Below are 22,183 nucleotides of genomic sequence, written 5' to 3' on the forward strand. Positions count from 1 at the left end.
AAAAAAAAAAAAAAAAAAAAAGATAGTAATAATAAAATAAAATGAGAGAGAGATTAAAAAAAAAGAAAGGTACTTGGGGAGAAGCTATATCTGGGATGGGGATTTGGACTCAAGAAGTTTTTCACCCTTTTGCCAAACAACTAAAGGGAGGGTGAAATTCCCCCAACACATCCTTGAAGGGGGCTGCAGATAGTCAGAGTGAATCCCTCGCCCACAGCACAGCCCTTTCTCCGCAATATGTCACGAAGCAAGCTGCAGCCCAGAAACAAAAGCTACTTCTTTCCCTTTCAGCTTCTAAAACCTCTTAATTTTGTAATACGCTCAGAGTGGGAGGCAGGTCAGGCTGGGAAGTGACCAGACAGGAAGCCGCGGATTCTGTTTTTCTTCCAGACGCGGCGCCTGCAATTAATTCACCTACACACCATGATTTGAGGCCCACGCAAACTAAGGGGCGTCTGAAGAGCAGGAAGAGGGCTGTGTTTTAGGTGACTAAGCAGGTATTACTCGGGGTGAATTAAGGCTGCAGAGGTTGAAGGTCTTCATCTTAGCCCCTAAGTTCTTCCGTGCCAGCTTCTCAGAGACTGCGCACAGACTGCGCAAAGACACTGTAACCCCACAGTGATTTCGCTTCTTCAAAGATGACAGGCTCTGTGGTTCCAAAGAGACAAGATGGCGAAAACAAGGCGGCTTCGGCCGGGCTCGATGGCTCAGACCCTGTCTGTAGTCCCAGCACTTTGGGAGGCCAAGGCGGGAGGGTCACCTGAGGTCAGGAGTTCAATACCAGCCTGGCCTACATGGTGAAACCCTGTCTCTACTAAAAATACAAAAATTAGCTGGCATGGTTGTGCACGCCTGTAGTCCCAGCTACTCGGAAGGCTGAGGCAGGAGAATCGCTTGAACCGGGGAGACAGAGGTTGTGGTGAGCCGAGAACACGCCACCACACTCTAGCCTAGGCAACAGAGCAAGACTCTGTCTCAAAAACAAAAACAAAAACAAAACAAACAAACAAAAAACAGCAGTCTAAGACGCAGTGACGCTGTTTCTATTTTGGAGAGATGTGAAATGTTATACAGGACTTCCCGCCACCCCCACAACCTTAAAACTAAAGATTAGGGATCTTTAGATCCCTGCAGCCTAAAATCATCACTTATTTTTGCTTTCATCAGTTTTTGGACTTTACGATAGGGGTGTGTGTGTGTGTGTGTGTGTGTGTGTATGTGTGTATGTGTATGTGTGTAAGTGTATGTGCGTGTATATGTATGTGTATCTATGTGTGTGTATGTCCGTATATATGTGTATGTATGTGTGTATGTGTGTGTATGTGTACGTATGTGTGAGTGTATGTACGTATGTGTACGTATGTGCACGTGTATGTGTATGTGCATATGTGTATGTGTGTATGTGCTTGTGTGTGTGCAAATATGTGTATGTGCGTGTGTGTATATGTGCATATGTATGTGTGTATATGTGTATGAGCGTATGTATGTGTATGTATGTGTGTGTAAGTGCATGTGTGTATGAGCATATGTATATGTGTGTATGTGTGTGTGTGTGTATGTGTGCATGTGTGTGTGTGTATATGTATGTGTATATGTGTGTGTATTTTATATATTTTCTCTCCACGGGTAACCACCACTGCAGGGATGACTTAGGCAAAATATTTAAATTATTCCTTAACAAGTTTAAATTACCCTAACAATGCCGAATGTCTACAGTTCACTCAATAGCAATTTAAAGGAATATAAAGGAGAGATTTAAGATTTGAATATAAAAATTCTGATTGTACCTAGTCTTTCCCTGTAATGTGGCAGCTATCTCAGTGTGTACAAGCTCAATGGCCAAGTTCTATTTCTCTCCAAGTAAGATACTCAAACAAAAGAAGCATTGCTTTTGACCAGGTTTGGTGGCTGAGGCCTATAGACCCAGCACTTTGGGAGGCGGAGGCAGGCAGATTGCTCGAGTCCGGGAGTCCAAGACCAGCCTGGGCAACATGGCAACACCCCTTTTCTTTTTTCTTTTTCTTTTTTTGAGATGGAGTTTCATTCTTGTTGCCCAGGCTGCAGTGTAATGGCGTGATCTCGGCTCATCGCAACCTCCGCCTCCCAGGTCCGAGTAATTCTCCTGCCTCAGTCTCCTGAGTAGCTGGGATTACAAGCATGTGCCACCATGCCAGGCTAATTTTGTATTTTTAGTAGACAAGGGGTTTCTCCATGTTGGTCAGGCCGGTCTTGAACTCCCAACCTCAGGTGATCTGGCCGCATTGGCCTCCCAAAGTGCTGGGATTACAGGCGTGACCAATCGTGCCTAGCCCCAAAATCCCATTTCTACAAAAAAAACAAAAATCAGGTAGGCATGGTGGTGCGTGCCTGCAGTTCCAACTGCTCAGGAGGCTGAGGCAGGAGGATCACTTGAGCCCAGGAAGCAGAGGTTGCAGGAGCCGAGATTGCCCCACTGCACTCCAGCCTGGCGACAGAGCAAGACCCTCTCTCAAAAAAAAAGAAAGAAACTGAACCCCTAAATAGAACCTACTATGTGCCAGGCTCAGCCCTTACATCAACCCATTTAGTCCTCACAAATTTGTGAGGTGGGGACACTGTCACCACCCCGAGCTGCAGTGGAGACTGAGGCCCGCGAGGGCTGTGGCATTTGCCTAGAGTCACACGGAAGTTAGGGCAGAGGCCGACGCAAACCCAGCTCCACGTCTTCCTCTGTTCCCTGCCCTAGACTCACCCCTCTCACAGTGAAAGGAGGAAGGGCTGGAGGAAGGCTGACGCCATCGGCAAAATCATGTCTACTCCGAAGGGGCCACTCAGCTCTGACTAATGCCTCCCGTACACACTGCCCATCTTCCCATCTGTCAAGAAAAGCCAGAAATCCACACTGCTAGGTTTGCCTCCTGGCTTTTTTTTTTTTTTTTTTTTTTGAGACAGAGACTTGTTCTGTCACCCAGGTTGGAGTACAGTGACGCGATCTCAGCTCACTGCAACCTCCGCCTCCCAGGTTCAAGCAATTCTCCTGCCTCAGCCTCCCAAGTAGCTGGGATTACAGGCATGCATCACGACGCCCGGGTAACTTTTGTATTTTTAGTAGAGATGGGGTTTCACCATGTTGGCCAGGCTGGTCTCAAACTCCTGACCTCGTGATCTGCCCACCTCGGCCTCCCAAAGTGCTGGGATTACAGACGTGAGCCACCGCGCCCGGCCTTGTTTTGTCTTTTTGAGACAGAGTCCTGCTCTGTCGCCCAAGCTGGAGTGTAGTGTCACGATCTCAGGTCTCCGCAACCTCTGCCTCCTGGGTTCAAGTGATTCTCTTGCTTCAGCCTCCCAAGTAGCTGGGACTATAGGCACGCACCATCACGTCCAGCTCATTTTTGTATTTTGAGTTGAGATGGGGTTTCACCATGTTGGTCAGGCTGCTTTCGACCTCCTGACCTCGTGATCCACCCACCCTGGCCTCCCAAAGTGCTGGGATTGCAGGCCTGAGCCACCGCGCCCAGCCAACCTCCTGGTTTTAAACCAATTCAATTTTGTTGTAACCTTCTGCAGCCCAAACAAAGCCCATTAGCAGACCGTACCCAGCCTGGGCCGCCGTGTGCCACCCTGCCCCAGCAGCTGCCTCTAAGGACCGCACTGTCCTCCGCCTGTCTAAAGGCCCTGCCTGGAGAGTTCTGGGTCTCATGGCCAAAAGGGAGTCACCTCCGCGAACAATAGCTCCTTCAGCAAACCGATATGAATAATTAATTTCTGTGTGCTTACTGCCAGCCCAGAAAGGTTACCAACAAGCTGGGCATTCAGGAAGCAGCTCTGTGCCTGTGAGACAATGAGGACGGGCGTGGGGGGTCCGGGGGTGTTCAGGGACCCCATAACGAAGCCCAGCATAGGGAGCCAGTGGATGTCGCCCCAGCCTGCTGCCTGGGTGGGGCCGCAGAGCACCAGCAAGGCTTGTGAGAGACGTGGCGTGCTGCGGCTTTCCCTGCTGTCCGCGGGAGTGGGCTCCGCATTCCTCGAGATGCTTTAAAATACTGTAAAGGGAAAAGGCGCAATCACACAGCCAAACAGAAGGGAAGGCAGCTGCCTGTAAAACAGGGTTTCCTCCGTCACAGGACCCCAACCCCAGCCGACAGCACAAGGGCCACCTCGCCCTCCTCTCCAGGCTGCAGCTGCAAGGCATCCATAATCAGAGGCTTCAGTGCTCCAGCTCTTGGGTCATTCAAACTGCAGGATTTCCAGTCTCAGTGAAGGTGATGACCAGGCAACTGATGAGCAAGATACCGTTTTCCACCCTTGGAGTCTACTTCAGCTACAAGCGCGGCCAAACTAGCAACCATGTGATCGTAACGCAATTACCCAGCACATACCGAGTGGCCCCTATGTGTCGGGTCCGGTTGAGGACACACACACATACTGATCTATTCAAACTTTACACCAACTTAATCAGCTATTGATACTGTGTTATCATCATCCCCTGGTCTACAAATATAAAAACTGAGGAGGCACTGACATTTTAGGCTGGATAAAGAAAGAAAGAATGAATAAATAAATAAACAAACAAAACAAACAAACTGAGGCACAGAAAGGTGGAGTAACTTGCGCAAGGTCACATGGCAGTTAAGTGGCAGAGCTGTGATTCAAACTCAGGCAATGCCGTCCTAGATAGCGTGCTCTTATTTTATTTTATTTTGAGACGGAGTCTCGCTCTGTTGCCCAGGCTGGAGTGCACTGGCGCGATCTCGGCTCACTGCAACCTGTGCCTCCCAGGTTCAAGTGATTCTCCTGCCTCAGCCTCCCGAGAGCTGGGATTACAGGCGCCCGCCACCACACCTGGCTAGTTTTTATAATTTTAGTAGAGACGGGGTTTCACCATGTTGGACGGGCTGGTCTCGAACTCCTGACCTCAAGTGATCCGCCCGCCTTGGCCAGCATGCACTTGACCATCACGCAGTAGCTGTTTGCATTTATATGGAGCACACCACATGCCAGACCTCATGCTACCCATTTTCTGTACGTTATTTCATTTAACCTTTGCAACGCCAAGTTTGGTATAATGATCCTTATTGTATAGAAAAGAAACTAGGTTTGTAGACAGGTGAAGTAACTAGGTGAAGGGCACAAAATAACAAGTGGCCGACTGCCCAGACCCAAACCAGGTTCCTCTGATTCAAAGCCAGGATCTTAACCTTACTTGGTACATAGTCTCAGCTCATTTAACTTACTGGGGTCCATAGAACATAGGTCTGTCTGGAAAACTATCTAGTACAATCACTTTATTCTAGAGTGAAGAGCTGTAGTCTGGAGAGGTAGCAGTCAGTGGCGAGGGAGCAGAGAATATCTTTGGCCTCACAAAGAGCTGTGTTCCAGTCCTGACTCTGTCCTGTGTTAGCTGCGTGACTCTGGACAAGTGACTCACTGTCTCCACACTTGTCAGGACAGAATGAGAAGAATCATGCTTAGTCTCATGGGAACATACTGAGTAAAGTATGCATGTGACATATACTTCTACTCAGCATCCAGCAAGGCAAAACCAACTCATCATAGTCAGCTGTCCCCAACTACAAATGGATGATTTCAAACTTTTGCTAATGAGTCTTTCCTTTTTTTTTTTTTTTTTTTTTTTGATGGGAGTTTCACTTTGTGACTCATGCTGGAGTGCAATGGCACGATCTCAGCTCAGCCCAACCTCTGCCTCCCGGGTTCAAGCGATTCTCCTGCCTCAGCCTCCCGAGTAGCTGGGACTACAGGCACCTGCCACCACGCCCGGCTAATTTTTGTATTTTTAGTAGAGATAGGGTTTCACAGGTTGGTCTTGAACTCTGGACCTTGTGATCCACCCACCTTGGCCACCCAAAGTGCTGGGATTACAGGTGTGAGCCACCGTACCCTGCCGAGTCTGTCCTTTACTATTTGAAATAATGGCCGGGCGCGGTGGCTCAAGCCTGTAATCCCAGCACTTTGGGAGGCTGAGGCGGGTGGATCATGAGGTCAAGAGATCGAGACCATCCTGGTCAACATGGTGAAACCCCGTCTCTACTAAAAATACAAAAAATTAGCTGGGCATGGTGGCACGTGCCTGTAATCCCAGCTACTCAGGAGGCTGAGGCAGGAGAATTGCCTGAACCCAGGAGGCAGAGGTTGCGGTGAGCCGAGATCACGCCATTGCACTCCAGCCTGGGTAACAAGAGCGAAACTCCTTATAAAAAAAAAAAAAAAAAAAAAAAGAAATAATGCTGTAAGTGATGAGTAGGTTGCCAAGATGGCCCTCCAGGTCCAATTAACAAAGACCCTGGAAAACTGCAGCGTACGCCAGACTTCTCTGAATTCCTCATATATTCCGAATGGGCAAAATCCCCAAGGAAATCACATTTTTCAGAGAGCTGAGCAATCAGATCTTTAGGCCTTCCACCCTCACAAATGAAGTTAACATACTAGGAATCAATGACGTCATGCACACAATAGGTTTCCCCGGTTTTTAATTCTAGTATTTTTTTTCTGTTCGTTTGTTTGTTGGAGACAGAGTCTCGCTCTGTCACCCAGGCTGGAGTGCAGGGACGTGATCTCGGCTCACTGCAACCTCTGCCTCCTGCGTTCAGGCAATTATCCTGCCTCAGCCTCCCGAGTAGCTGGGATTACAGGTGCCTGCCACCATGCCCGGCTAATTTTTGTATTTTTAGTAGAGATGGGGTTTCACCATGTTGGCCAGGCTGGTCTCAAACTCCTGAGCTCAAGTGATCCTCCTGCCTCAGCCTCCCAAAGTGCTGGGATTACGGACGCGAGCCACCGCGCCCAGTCATGGTCTCACACACCCATCATAGGTGACAAGGAGGATTCTTTTCACTATGTTAGTGACCTCATAATTTTGCACCTGCAGCAATGAACCATGCCGTCAGTTTTATCATTTTCCTTTGCAAAAGCCATCAAGCCTGATGATATACATCTGGTTTAATTTTATTGTTGGGTCCTTATTTTCTTGTGCCCTGGCTGCTTGTGCAGCAGGATACACCTATGTGCCAGCCTCCCATAAAAGTCTCAGACTTTGAGACTCAGACCTCTTTGGGCAAAGATAGCCCACGTATGTCCTGCAGTTTGATCTCAGAGACGGAGACTGCCTCAGAGGAGGAAGGACATCACAAGCCTCTGTGGGCTTCTCTGGAGTCTGCTCAGGCCTAGCTTTTTCCAGCTGCTTTTGCTCTGTATCCTCAGCAAAAAAAAAATCGTGAGTCCTGTGAATCCTTCTAGCAAGTTGCGGAGTGAAACAGTACAATAACTTAGTCATTTCTAACGTTGTGCATTACGTTTCCAGTTTTAAGACCCTTGTGATTCCATGGAGCCCCCCTAGATGATCCAGGATAATTCCTCCATGTCAGAATCATGCCTGTCATCCCAGCAATTTGGGAGGCAAGGTGGGCAGATCACCTGAGGTCAGGAGTTTGAGACCATCCTGGCCAACGTGGTGAAACCCCATCTCAACTAAAAATACAAGAATTAGACGGGCAAGGTGGTGCATGCCTGTAATCCCAGCTACTCAAGAGGCTGAGGCAGGAGAATCACTTGAATCCAGGAGCAGAGGTTGCCGTGAGCCAAGATACCACCACTGCACTCCAGCCTGGGTGGGGCCGTGCCGCTGCACTCCAGCCTGGGTGACAGAGTCATGCAAGACTCCATCTCAAAAAAGAAAGAAAGAAAGAGAGAGAGAGAGAGAGGAGAGAGAGAGAAAGAGAAGAAAAGAAAAGAAAGAAAGCGTCCCCCATTTGATCACATCTGCAAAGTTCCTTCTACCATGTAATATAACATACAAGTTCAGGGATGAGGATGTGCCTCCTGCCATGTAATATAACATACAAATTCAGGAATGAGGATGTGGACATGTTTAGAAGCCATGATTCTGCCTACCATAGCCACTGAGATGGGGCAGGGGTAGGGGGTTCTGTTGTTTGCCAAACGCCCTCCTAATTGAGACCCAGCTCCTAGCTGTACCTAGGGAAGGCAGGGAAGGCTTCACAGAGGAGGCAGCCTCCCAGCCAAGACCTGAATGAACAGGAATCTGTCTATCACATGGACAACGTGAAGAGGGCATATCCATGGAAATGCTGAGCAATGAGTGTGCAAGGTGAGCTTGGAGGCTGTAAGCAGTTCAGCATCACAGGAGCAGCAGGTGTCCACACTGGTGGGGGGGTTGTGGAGGTCACAGAGGGCCTGGCACATCGCATCGAAGGATCGCAGAGATTATTCTGCAGGTGGCAGGAAGCCATTGAAGAGTGCCAGCAGGGGGTGCATAACTGGACTTAGGGGCTAGAGAAATCATTTGGATTTAATGTGAAACATAAAAGCTGGGAGCTGGAGGGAAAAGGCTGAAGGCAGAAGACTCAGTTATTGCAGTGACTTAGAGTTTAGATTAGGGATGGTGACATGAGCATCTAGATATTCTTTTTTTTTTTTTTTTTTTTTTGAGATGGAGTCTTGCTCTTGTTGTCCAGGCTGGAGTGCAGCGGTGTGATCTCAGCTCACTACAACCTCTGCCTCCCGTGTTCAAAGGATTCTCCCGCCTCAGCCTCCCAAGTAGCTGGGATTAGAGGCACACACCACCACACCTGGCTAACTTTTGTATTCTTAGTAGAGACGAGGTTTCACCATGTTGGCCAGGATGGTCTCAAACTCCTGACCTCGTGATCTGCCCGCCTTGGCCTCCCAAAGTGCTGGGATTACAGGCATGAGCCACTGTGCCTGATCAACATGAATTATCTCTTAATAAAAATTAATTAATTTTCAAAGCTGGAGAAAAAGCCCCACCACTTAGCGCTAGATCTCGGCTTATTACGGCTTATTAGTTAACCAGCCAGAGCCTCCGTCTCCCCACCCACAAAATGAGAACAGCAGCGCTTCCTTTAGGAGACTTCTGAAAATCGAACGTGAGGATGTAGGTAAAGCACCTGGTGCCTTGCGGATAGTACGTGCTAAATACACGCTAGTTCCTTCCCTCCCCTGTGTCAATAGCAATTTTAAAGTAATCCTTTTCTCAGCGGTTGACAAACGCGACAGGAGCTCCAGGCAACCTCCCTCAGACACAGTCACCTCAGGCAGACTGCAGCGGCCGTCAAACGGGAAGACAGGAGCCGGATGGTGGCGGAAAGACGGCAGATTTACTCTGCAGCCACGAGGCGCAGAAACGGGGAGAGGCGCACGTGGTGTGAATACGGGTACACGGAGCAGCGGCACAAGTCAGGCGGTCACAGAGACGTCTGCTTTTAATTCTAGCATGGTGCACAGAGCTCAGTTTCCAAAACAGCCAAATCTGCCCCACACTTGCATAAGTCCTGTGATGACAACAGAGCCCTGATGTGTGCGGACGATGCACTCCCCACCCTCCTCGCATGGGTTCCTGAAAACCAGATCAAACTCAACAGGCCTTACACAACCAGAATTTCCCAGCACAGTACCAAGGCGGGGAATATATTTTTTTCACTGAGCTTTTCATTCCTGACTATTCTTTTTTTTTTTTTTTTTGAGGTGGAGTTTCCCTCTTGCTGCCCAGGCTGGAGTGCAACAGAGGGATCTCGGTTCTCCGCAACCTCCGCCTCAGCCTCCCGCGTAGCTGGGATTACAGCATGCACCGCCACCGTTGGCTAATTTTGTATTTTTAGCAGAGATGGGGTTTCTCCTGATCTCAGGTGATCCGCCCGCCTCGGCCTCCCAAAGTGCTGGGATGACACACGTGAGCCATGGCGCCCGGCCTCATTCGTGACTATGCTAAAATCAGCCAGGAACTCATCAAGTGCCTGCCCCGAGCCCAGCTCTGTGAAGGATATTGTTGGGAGGGAGAAAAGCGGTATAAATGATGGTCCCTGCGTTCGAGCAGCCAGCTAACCTCTTAGATTCAGAGCAGTGCCTCACAGTAGACACGTAAAAGGCCAGTGCCTTGCGCAGAGCAGTGGTTCAGTGGCTATTTGTTTGCTGGGTCAATAAATTAATAGATGGCATAATAATAAGATGCTTGTGCAGCGTGGGGCTCACTTGGAGAACCACAAGATGGGTCGGAGTGGTTGGAAGAGGCTTGTGCCAGAGGCTGCTAGCTGCCCACACAATAGCAATTCTTCTGTTTTTCCTTGGGACAGAGCCCCTATTTTATCTTAGGTGGCCATATGCCCAGAGAGAACACGCATTTCCCAGCCTCCCTTACAGCTTGAGGTGGCTAAGGAGATAAAAACAGAAATCGTCACGAGGGGTTCCCAGGAAAGTCCCTTGAAAGACAGACCAGCAGCCGCCACTCGCCCTTACGCTCCTCTTCCCATTCTTCTAATTCCTGCCTGAAACGTGAATGTGATGGCTGGATCGCTAGCAGCTGTTTTAGACCAGGAGGCAAGCTTGGGGAGAGAAGAGCAGAAAGACTGAAAAGCCCGCATTCCTGCTGAGCACGCAGTTACCATACTCCCCCAGGACTGCTGGCCTCTGGAATTCTCTTCCATGCAAGATATGTAAGCCTCTATCTTGTTTAAGCTACTTTTTTGAGTTTTATCATACACGGCAAATCCCGATCTTAACCAATCCCAGGTTCCACGGAAAATCAGGCCTTAAAGGAGGGGTTGGTTTGGGAGGGGTTTGGGGAAGCAGAGGGGAAGACGCTGGGGGGGATGAGCACTGGCTGAAAGCGTCTGCTTAAAAGGTAGAAAATAAGACGCCAGATGGTGGTTTTGTAGACGTCAAGGGAGACAGGGCTTGACAGGGAAGCATCAGAGACCGCAAAGGACCCAGAAAGTTTGTCTTCCTCTAAAGAAGCAAAACACCTCTGGACTAGGGACAGGGGTAAGTGAGAAGGGAGAGAAGAGGCTTGGAAACTATTCCTGGAGAGATTCAACTGTAAGCAGCCACCTGGTTTAGCCAACTGAAAATCCGGGACTTGTAACAGCAGCAAAAACAGTGCACAGCACGGGCGGGTGTGAGGGGTTTAATAACAGGCAGGCTTCACAGCAAGTCCCTGAAATAGTCCTATTACCATCACCACCGCCTTTTTTTTTTTTTTTTTTTTTTTTTAGACAGAGTTTCCCTCATTACCCAGGCTGGAGTGCAATGACGCAATCTCGGCTTCCTGCAACCTCCGCCTCCCAGTTCAAGCAATTCTCCTGCCTCAGCCTCCCGAGTAGCTGGGATTACAGACACCAGCTACCACGCCCATCTTATGGGCAAGGAGCCTGAAGCTTAGAGAGGGTCATTAACTCATCTGACATAAGCCTCATGACCCTGAAAACTAGGAAATAGCCATCCCATTTTTCAGATGGGGAAAATGCTTGTACTATGATTCCGAAGCCAAGGAAAAGCTGATTTTAAAACATAAGGATCCAGAGTGAAACCCAGAGTGAGCTTTGTGAACAGTCCCTTACCCAGGAGAAAAACAGACAGAACAGAGGAACAGAAAAGGTTCCGGACTTGGTTGTGTTAACTGCTCGTACAGCAGGAAGGAACTGTTAAACAGACTCCCCCTCCACCCTCTCGCTGGCAGGTAAAGCATTGGTGAGGTGAAGATGGTGGAGGTTTGGTCGGAAAGAAGCCCTCAAGAGCCAAGCAAACAGTGGTGCAATATCAGCTCTGGCTACAAATGAATCACAGCAAACCACCAGCTCAGGTGTCTCAAATGGCTGTTTTTTTGGAGACAGGTTCTCACTTTCTCACCCAGACTGGACTACAGTGTCGCGATCTCGGCTCACTGCAACCTCTGCCTCCTGGGTTCAGGCGATTCTCCTGCCTCAGCCTCCCTAGTAGCTGGGATTACAGGCGTGTGCCACTGTCCCTGGCTAAGTTTGTGTTTTCAGTAGAGACGGGGTTTCACCATGTTGGCCAGGGTGGTCTCAAACTCCTGTCCTGAAGTGATCGGCCCGCCTCAGCCTCCCAGAGTGCTGGGATTCCAGGCGTGAGCCACCATGCATGGCTACCACAGCAAAGGCTGAGAATTCAATCCTTCAAATTAAGTTACTCAGACATCCACTGAACACAAGTAATTCTTCCAGGAGCAACAATCTCCTTAGCCACTGATGGGAAGGGGAGAAAACCCATCAGGTTACAGATGAACCAGGTAACACGACTACCTAGGAGGAAATTCATTTCCCATAAGGATTAAAAATAAAAGTCTCAGGGCCAGGTGTGGTAGCTCATGTCTGTAATCTCAGCACTGTGGGAGGTGGGGGAGCAAGGATCACTTGAGCCTGGGAGTTCTAGACGAGCCTGGGCAACATAGTGAAACCCTGTCTTTACAAAAAGAATAAAAATTACCCAGGCATGGTGGCATGTACCTGCAGTCCCAGCTACTTGGGAGGCTGAGGTGGGAAGATCGCTTGAACTCGGGAGGTGAAGGCTGCAGTGAGCCGTGTTTGTGCCACTGCACTCCAGCCTGGGCAACAGAGTGAAACCCTGTCTTAAAATAAAATAGGTCAGGCGTGGTGACTCACACCTGTAATCCCAGCACTTTGGGAGGCTGAGGTGGGCAGATCACCTGAGGTCACGAGTTCAAGACCAGCCTGACCAACATGGTGAAACCCCATCTCTACTAAAAATACAAAAATTAGCTGGGCCTGGTGGCGTGTGCCTGTAATCCCAGCCATTTGGGAGGTTGAGGCACAAGAATGGCTTGAGCTTGGGAGGCGGAGTTTGCAGTGAGCTGAGATCGCACCACTGCACTCCAGTCTCGGCGACTAAGCAAGACTCTGTCTCAAATAATGATAATAATAATAATAAATAAAATAAAAGTATCCATCAGTAACCTTCCAGAATCCAACGGGGTGGGGCCTCCTGAGTAGGGAAGTCTGGTGTTCTACTGGCTGCCCAGGCTGGAAGTTAAAAGGGTCAACTTTGCGGACTGACTCTGGTTCAAATGCTGACTCCACCACATGCTAGCGGGTGACACGGGTTTCTTTACCTCTCAGAGCCTCAGCGTTTTGACTTAGGAAATTTCTACCTGCTGAGATGGCTGGGGCTCCGTGAACCGACCTCCTGCTCCTGTGACCGTGACCTTGAAAGGACTCACGTCATCAGCATCCCCTGCTTAAGATTCCACGAAGGGAGACTGCAGGATGCAATGGGGAAGAGCCCGGATCCGGCTCCTCAGCCCACCTTGAGGGCTCTGAGCTCCTGACCTGGAGGTTCCTTTCAGGGTTTCAGGGTCTTCCTCTGCCTGGAGTGTGGAAAAGGCAGAACCTCAACTCTAAGACTGTCCTCCCCTGCTAGGCTCTTGAAGGTCGCTACGGTTCTAAACAACATTCCTTAGTCACTCATCTCAGGATTTAACCTCCAGTCACCCACTGGAAAGTTGTTTTATCCAAAAACCTACGTATGCCACCCCAAGAGCCAAAGAGCCAGAAAAAAAAAGAGCCAAAAAAAAAAAGAGAATCTTTTTTTTTGAGACCGAGTCTTGCTCTGCTGCCCAGGCTGGAATGCACCGCCATGATCCCAGCTCCACCCCCCAAATTCAAGCGATTCTCCTGCCTCAGCCTCCCAAGTAGCTGGGATTACAGGCGCCCACCACCACGCCCGGCTAAGTTTTTTGTATTTTTAGTAGGGACGGGGTTTCACCATGTTGGCCAGGCTGGTCTTGAACTCCTGATGTCAGGTGATCCACCCACCTCAGCCTCCCAAAGTTCTGGGATTACAGCATGAGCCACTGCGCCCGGCCACTAGTGAGAATCTTGAAGGTAGGTCACCAACCTGTCCAGTGTCATCTCTTAACACAGGCCTGGCGAGAAGTAAGACCTTGACAAATGCTTGTTGAGTGGGGTGGATGGATGGACGGACGGATGGATGGATGGATGGATGGATGGACGGACAGACGGACATACAGGTAGGTGGGTTGATGGATGGATGGATGGACCGACATATGAGTAGGTGGGTGGGTGGATGGATGGATGGATGGACGGATGGACGGGGTAGCTGGGTGGGTGGATGGATGGATGGACGGACATATGGGTAGGTGGGTGGGTGGGTGGATGGATGGATGGATGGACGGATGGTTGAATGGATGGATGAATTCCAAGGGCCAGCAAAAACAGAAAACACTTGTCTCCATAAGCAAAGTTTAACACATGGAGAAAATGACACCAGTTTAAAATATTAACGACGTTTACTTTATCATCTGACACTGCCAGTCAAAAAGATGCGACTGAAAAGCACTCTTGGGCTTTGCTAGAATAATGCGATTTGTTTAGAGTCCAAATGCACAGGAAATGCCAGAGGCAGCAGAAAGGATGCATAAACGCCCAAAAAGATGTATCACCCAGCTTCTGCACGCGCTGCCATGCAGCAGTGACAGAGAAGCCTGTCAGCATGCAGGGAAACGCCAGGGTCTCCAAATGCAGGCTTGCAGCTGAGTCTGCCCGAGGGGGCACAGCCAAGGAAAGGAGGCCTGGAAACCAGCAGATGGTCTGCTCACCTGTGAGGCCACGTCTGCCCGGGATGGAGCCGGATGAGTGGGCAGCAGCCCTGGTGGCTGATATCACCAGCAGATGGTCTGGGGTCTCCTAGGGACTTTAGTGACAAAGAAAATAACAGGTCGGGAGCAAGGGCTCACACCTGTAACCCCAGCACTTTGGGAGGCCAAGGTGGGCAGATCACCTGAAGTCAGGAGTTCGAGACCAGCCTGACCAACATGGTGAAACCCTGTCTCTACTAAAAATATAAATATTAGCCAGGTGTGGTGGCACACACCTGCAATCCCACATACTCAGAAGGCTGAGGCAGCAGAATCGCTTGAACCTGGGAAGCGAAGGTTGCAGTAAGCCAGGATTGCACCACTGTCCTCCAGCCTGGGCGACAGAGTGAGACTCTGTCTCAAACAAACAAAAAACAATAACCCCCTCCACACACACACTCCCACACAGACACGAACACCCTCCGTGGTCACCATGCACCAGGTGTTCTGCTAAACTCTTCAAATATTCTCTTGCATTTAATCTTCCTAACTATCCTGAGAGGCGGGTACTAATATTTGAGGCAGTACAGCTCGGTGTTTGAAGCATGGACTTGGAAGCCAGACTGCCTGGGTTCAAATCCTAAGTGCTACTTATAAGCTGGGTGACCACGGGCAGGCCTGGTGATTCTCAGGCAGAATGGAAATAAAAACGGTACGCGTATTAGTCCATTTTCACACTACTATAAAGAACTATCTGAGGCTGGGTAATTTATCAGTGAAAGAGGTTTCATCCACTCACAGCTTCCCATGGCTGGGGAGGCCTCAGGAAACTTACAATCATGGCAGAAGGCGGAGAAGCAGCAACCGCCTTCTTCGGAAGCGGGGCAGGAGAGAGAACGAGCCGGAAGCGGGGGAAATCCCCAAACACTCTGAAACCAGCAGATCTCACGAGAACTCAGTCACTACCACGAGAACAGCGGGGGGGGGGGGGGGGTGTCCCTATGATCCAATCACCCCCCCAGGCCCCGCCCTCCACACGAGGAGAGTACAATTCCAGACGAGATGTGGGTGGGGCCGCAGAGCCGAACCTCAGTGCCCATCTCATGACGGTGTTGTGTGGTATAAATGAATTAAAGTGTGTAAAGTGCTCAGAACGGGAGCTGGTAAGTCAGCCGCTGAGGGGCTGGCTATTTCTGCGATTCCCATCGGACAGACAGACTGAGGCTTGGAAGGGTCAGTGGCTTGCCCGTGGTCTCACACCTGGGGAGGGGCAGGGCCAGGCCACTGACACAGGCCTGGCTTCCCAGCAGGGTCTGCACCCAACACAGCCAACTCTGCTCTGCCGTCCCCCACTCCTCGTCAGGCCAGCACGGGCTGATCTTCATCTTTTCTGGTACCAATCAAGGCTACAGGTGCTGAAAGGAAGATACTGTGTGAATTGGCAGACTTTTTGTTTTTTTAATACAGAGTCTCGCTCCGTCGCCAGGCGCCAGGCTGAAGTGCAGTGGCGCCATCTCGGCTCACTGCAACCTTCACCTCCCGGGTTCAAGCAATTCTCCTGCCTCAGCCTCCCGAGTAGCTGGGACTACAGGTGTGTGCCACCACGCCCAGCTAATTTTTGTATTTTTTAGTAGAGATGGGGTTTCACCACGTTGGCCAGGATGGTCTCGATCCCTTGACCTCATGATCCGCCCACCTCGGCCTCCCAAAGTGCTGGGATTACAGGCATGAGCCACCGCACCCGGCCTGCAGACTAACTTATTTACACTCTGATGTTGCTAGCATGCCCTCACCTAGAAGAAAATGGCCCTTTCCAAAGGTGGCCCTTTTCACCTCTGCTTCTGGGCCTCTCTAGAGAGGCCTCACGTGTTTCTCTCTGAAACCCCGAGACTAAGGCAGGGCCTGCATTGCCCCATAAAACCTGACCTCAAGTACCTCTGAATGCAGATAATGGGTGTGACTGCTGGTAGAGCCAATCCAGCAAGAGACCCATGAGCCAAGATCACCTCTGCCTGGGGTCCTGTCCTGCTTCCTGGGAGGTTCTAGAAAGAGTCAGAGCCTTGCTGGGAGGGGGAAACATGCATCTTATTCATTTATACTTTTCAGAAACAGGGTACTACTCTGTTGCTCAGGCCTAGTGCAGCAGTAGTCATAGCTCACTGCAGCCTCAACCTCCTGGGTTCAAGCAATCCTCCCACCTCAGCCTCCTGAGCAGCTGGCACTAGAGGTGCACACCACCATAGCTGACTGATTTTTCTTTCTTTTTTTTTTTACTTTTTCTTTTTTTGCTTTTTTTCTTTGTTTTTAAGACGGGGTTTCACCATGTTGGTCAGGCTGGTCTTGAACTCGACCTCAGGTGATCTGCCCACCTTGGCCTCCAAAGTGCTTGGATTACAGGCGTGAGCCACCACGCCTGGCCTGACTTTTTTTTTTTTTTTCTTAGAAATGGGATCTCACTGTATTGCCCAGGCTGGTCTCAAATTCCCAGCCTCATGCAATCCTCCCACCTCAGCCTCCCAAAGGGCTGGAACTGCAGGTGTGAGCCATTGTACCCGGCCACATGCATCCCAGAAAACCAAAGCATCTTTAATCCAGAATGACTGGGGCGTGGGAAGCTCTGAGGAAGCAACTCAGCCGGGCGTGGTGCCTCATGCCTGTAATCTCAGCACTTTGGGAGGCCGAGGCAGGCGGATCACTGGAGGCCAGGAGTTCAAGACCACCCTGGCCAACATGGCGAAACCCCATCTCTACTAAAAATACAAAAAGTACCCAGGCGTGGTGGCACACTCCTGTAATCCCAGCTACTCGGGAGGCTGAGACAGGAGAATCACTTGAACCCGGGAGGCAGAGATTCCAGTGAGCCGAGATTGGGCGACCACACTCCAGCCTGGGTGACAGAGCGGGACTATGTCTCAAAAAAGAAAAAAAAAAAAAGGCAACTCAAAGAAAAACAACCTGTAGTACTGGTTAATTAACACTTATGGGTGCTTACTATGTGCCAGGGCCTATCCAAAATCCTTTAGAAATGTGATCCCTTTCATTTCTCATATCAGCAGTATGAGAGAAGAGGTGCTTATCAGCCTCATTTTACAGATGAGGAGACTGAGACTCAGAAAAGTCAAATAACTTCTAATGCCACCCAGGCAGTCTAGCTTCAGAAACCATGGTTTTCGTCAGTGTTTGCAAACGTTTCTGTTCTCACAGCAAGAAACACATTCTACGTCAGTTCCCAGCGTACACATACATATCTGCATATAATTGAAACTGAGTCCAAACCCAATCATGCTCAGCATGGCCAACACACTCACCTGTTTTCTGTCCTATCCCGTCCCATTAAACAGCTGCATTCCTCAAGCAGTATGTACAGAACACTGAATACGTGTGAGGCACTGTTGCGGCCTTGGGGGCTACGGCCAATGAAAGAGGGAAAAATCCCTGCCCGCCTGGAGCTTGCATTTCACTGGAGTGAGGCGGTGAGTTAAGATCCACATGAAAATTGTAGCACCTAAGGTTGTAATTTGGGGAATGCTGCAGAGAAAAACGCAGCAGCAAAGGACAAGGGTGGTGGCGGGAGACCTCCCGGCTGCTTTAGTTGCCGACCACACTCATTTCAGTGAGCGTCACCGCATCGTGAAAACCCTGCCCTTGATCGCTACACTCTAGTGCCTCCCTGTATGCTTGAAGGCTCTTTCTCCCAGCTTGTGTGCATGTGCACACACATATGTGTGCAGGTGTGCGTATCTGTGTGCGTGCATGTATGTGGCAGCGTGCACATGTATACATAAATATGCAGGCGTGTGTGTGCATGCATGTGGCAGTGTGCACACATATATATGTGTGTGCAGGTGTGTGCATGTGCGTGTGCATGCATGTATGTGGCAGTGTGCACATGTATATATGTGTGCAGGTGTGTGCATGTGCGTGTGCGTGCATGTATGTAGCAGTGTGCACATGTATAAAGGTCGGCAGGTGTGCATATGTGTGTGCATGCATGTACATGGCAGTGTGCACATGTATAGATATGTGCAGGTGTGCATATATGTGTGCATGCATGTACGTGGCAGTGTGCACATGTATATATGTGGGCAGGTGTGCATATATGTGTGCATGCATGTACGTGGCAGTGTGCACATGTATATATGTGGGCAGGTGTTCATATATGTGTGCATGCATGTACGTGGCAGTGTGCACATGTATGTATGTGGGCAGGTGTGTGCGTGTACATGCATGTATGTGGCAGTGTGCACATGTATAAAAGTGGGCAGATGTGTGTGAGCATGCATGTGGCACTGTGCACAGGTATATATGTGTGCAGCTGTGCGTGTGTGTGCATGTATGTGGCAGTGTGCACATGTATAAAGGTGTGCAGGTGTGTGCGTGTGCGTGCATGTATGTGGCAGTGTGCACATGTATATATGTGTGCAGGTGTGCGTATGTGTGTGCATGCATGTATGTGGCAGTGTGCACATGTATATATGTGGGCAGGTGTGTGCGTGTACGTGCATGTATGTGGCAGTGTGCACATGTATAAAGGTGGGCAGATGTGTGTGAGCATGCATATGGCACTGTGCACATGTATAAATGTGTGCAGGTGTGTGCGTGTGCATGCATGTAGCAGTGTGCACATGTATAAAGGTGGGCAGGTGTGTGTGTGCATGTATGTGGCAGTGTGCACATGTATATGTGTGTGTGCAGCTGTGTGTGCCTGCATGTGTGCATGCGACAGTGTGCACATGTATGTGTGCAGGCAGGTGAGCATGTGTGTGTGTGTGTGCATGTAACCATGTGTGAGCCCACCCCCCACTCACTTCTTCACTGAAGAGGCTTTGGAGACGGGACGCAGAACCCACACATGTGGCTGTGCAGTTTCTCTACGGGAGGTTGCCCTATAGAGGGGCTGGAACGGTGCCTGAAATACAGCCCAGGCCTCACTGGCCAAAGCCACGAGTGCCAGACATGTGCCCTGGCACGAGTCTTTAGTCCAGAGGAATGAGACCCTTATCATTGGTCCACCCGGAGGGGAGCACGCTTTGCAATTCCCAGGGGCAGCGCCGATTCCTAACTGGCATCAAGGTGCCCTATGTGCTCCAGTGTCCTATGGGAGACAAGACACCTCACAGAAATAAACATCACCCCCTGGGGAAACTCCAGTGCGCCGGGCTCACTGGGCAGGGTGACGGATGTGGGTCTGAGGGGATGGGATTGGAGCCAGCTCTGAAGCACCTGGGCCTGGGGGAGCCTCCATTGAGGGCATTTGCAACTTGGCACTAGAGTGAAAGCTTCAGGCTCTTCCCTTACGTTAAAGAGACATATAAAAATGTTACTAGCACAGGCGACAAAAGGATGACCTATTGGAAATGCAGCCAATCTTTGCTAATGAATTAGTGTAATTGATCAAAACAGATGACCTGATGGGCCTTCCAAATGCGCTTTTAGCAAAGTGGACGGTTTTTCATTCAAATGCAAACTCGCCCAGATAAAATCAAATAATGGAGATTTTGGAACAATCCCAGCATCAGTGATTTTTTTCTCCTCCTTCACTGAGCAGGAAGACATCTAAAATTCCTGCAGCTTGACCCAACCAGACGCCACCAGTGTCCTGCCTTCTGCGTGGCTGAGGAGACTCTGACCGTTCCCAGATGCAGCAAGGGGCAGTAACGCCACCCCACATCCCGCCTGAGTTTCCTCCTCGGCCCCATTCCCACTCCCTGACCTACGAAGAGCCGCCGGGCGCTCAGTTCCCTGCCATCACGCATTCATTCAGGCATTATTCGCTGAGCTTTCGCTGTTTCAAGGCCCTGTGGGTGCGACCAGAAGGGGGTTCAAAGACGACTGAGACCAGGCCCTGTCCTCAGAAGAGAGCAGATGTGGCAGGAGGCCCCGGGAAGGCCTCAGCTCACCCTAGCCAGCACGTCATCCTCCTGAGCTTCAGTTTCCTCTTTTATCAAATGCGGGCACTAGACATGATCTCCCCGCGCCGGGCGAGCTGGAAACTAGACGGTTCTAAGCCTTCCCCTTCCTCTCACGCTCCCAGGCTCCTAGAAAGCCGACAGGCCGCGCGCAGGCTCCTAAGACAACGCGTCCGCCAAGGGGGGCTGGCGAGGGTCAGGGAGCTTCCCTGTGCGGAGCTGTGAAGCTTCCCACGCACAGAGCAGCCTGGAGAAGATGAGGCACAGGTTCAGAAGCCCGAGGGGGAAGAGTTCAGCTTCCACAGGCTGGAAACTGGAGCTCAGAAAGAGTCAGGAGTGTCTGGAAGTGGGAAGCCGCTGGCGCGGGTGGGGAGAAGGATCCACATTCAGGGCGGCTGGGAGGGATCTGGACCGCGGGGCGCGGCGGGCTGCAGGGACTGGGGTGTCCGGACCAGGGGGAGGGCTGCAGGGACGGGGGTGTCTGGACTGGGGGACGGGCTGCAGGGACCGGGGTGTCCGGACCGGGGGGCGGGGCGGGCTGCAGGGACGGGGCGAGTGTTGTAGCGCCCAGAGCCGAAGGGCCGAGGCCTGGGCGAAGGTTCCTCCCACGGGCTGGTCCCACGCCCCATTTCATTATTGGTGCCGCTCCCGCGAGGCTAATTTCCACAGTCACCCGCGCTGAGCATCGCTGCGCACTTTTTTTCTAAGTTCCACAAGTGGCTTTGGGGTAAACAGGCGCATCTCATCCGCCTTCCCGCCCGTCCCAGCCCCGACCTTGAGGTTAAACAGGGCCACGACGTCTGCCAGGGAGGGCGTCAGCGGCCCAGGGGGTGGGGTGGGGGGCGCGGCGGGTCTAGAGAGGGGCGCGCGGGGTCTAGGGGGTCTGGCGGGGCGCCCACCTGCGGAGAAGCGGTCCTCGCGGTCGGAGCTGTGGTGGCTGCCGTCGCTGTCCCTCTCCGGCGAGCTGTGGGCGGGCGAGTCCCGCTCGGGCGCCCGCAGGAACCTGCGGCGTCTCCACGGGGGCAGGTGGTCGCGGGCCCCGCGCCTGGGGGGCTCCTCCGCCTCGGCCTCCAGCTGCTCTAGGTCGGGGCTCCCGCGCGGGGGTCTCGGCGCCCGTGGGGTCGGGGGCGTCCCGCGGTGGGGGCTGCTCTCGCGCCCCGGCCTCTCCTCCGCCTCGTCCCCCCGCACCCGGAACCGGCAAGGGGCAGTCAGCCAGGGGCCGAGCGCGAACTCCTCGTTCGGATCCAGCGTCTCCGAGTCGCCACCGGCGCCCGCCTCGTCCTCCCGGGCGCGGAACCGCAGCGGTGGCTGCAGCAGCTGCTGGTGGACGGCGGCGGCCCAGCTCCTTCCCGCGCGGGGGACTGCGGCCTCAGGGTCCCGGGGGTCTCCGGCCGCCGCGGGCCCCTCCGCGGCCAGCAGCGCGCGCAGGTGCGAGGCCTTGAAGCGCTCCTGGGCCAGCACCTGTTGCAGCCGCGCCAGGTTGAGGCTGCAGCGCTCCAGCTCCCGCTCCACGTCCCGCGCCGTCTCCAGCCGCAGCGCCGGCGCCTCCGCCCCGGGGAACTGGGCCCGCCACAGCCGCTCGAACGCGCGCGGGTCCCACATGCTCCGCCCGCGGCCCCAGCCCGAGACCCGGGAGAAACCGAGTTCCTTCCGCTCTCGCGCCCGTTCCCTTCTTCGTCTGCTGCGGCCGCTTCTGGGTTTCGCCTCCCTGACGTCAGCGGCTCCCCGCGGCGGGGGCGGGCGCCTGGGGGACCAAGACCCGCCCCGGGCATCCCCCGCCAGCTCCCGCCTCGGGGCCGCGACGGGGAGCCGGGGACGCGTAGGGCGGAGCTGTGGGGCCGCCTCGAGTCACGCCTTCACCCCTCCCCCACGCCTGGCGCTGCCCGCCCCG

General features: G+C 52.0%; 1 protein-coding gene across 1 annotated transcript in view; it reads right to left on the reverse strand.

Moving 5' to 3' along the window:
- Positions 1-21,909, reverse strand: part of ABR (ABR activator of RhoGEF and GTPase) — a 207,990-nt gene extending 186,081 nt beyond the window's left edge. Inside the window, exon 1 of the mRNA XM_032263461.1 lies at positions 21,192-21,909. Coding sequence (XP_032119352.1) covers positions 21,192-21,894 — 703 coding nt within the window. The 5' untranslated portion in view covers positions 21,895-21,909. The remainder of the gene's footprint in view (positions 1-21,191) is intronic.
- Between the last annotated feature and the right edge of the window lie 274 nt (positions 21,910-22,183).

Source organism: Sapajus apella, unplaced genomic scaffold (genome assembly GCF_009761245.1).
Source record: "Sapajus apella isolate SASKATOON/1434 unplaced genomic scaffold, GSC_monkey_1.0 scaffold136, whole genome shotgun sequence".
NCBI lineage: Eukaryota > Metazoa > Chordata > Mammalia > Primates > Cebidae > Sapajus > Sapajus apella.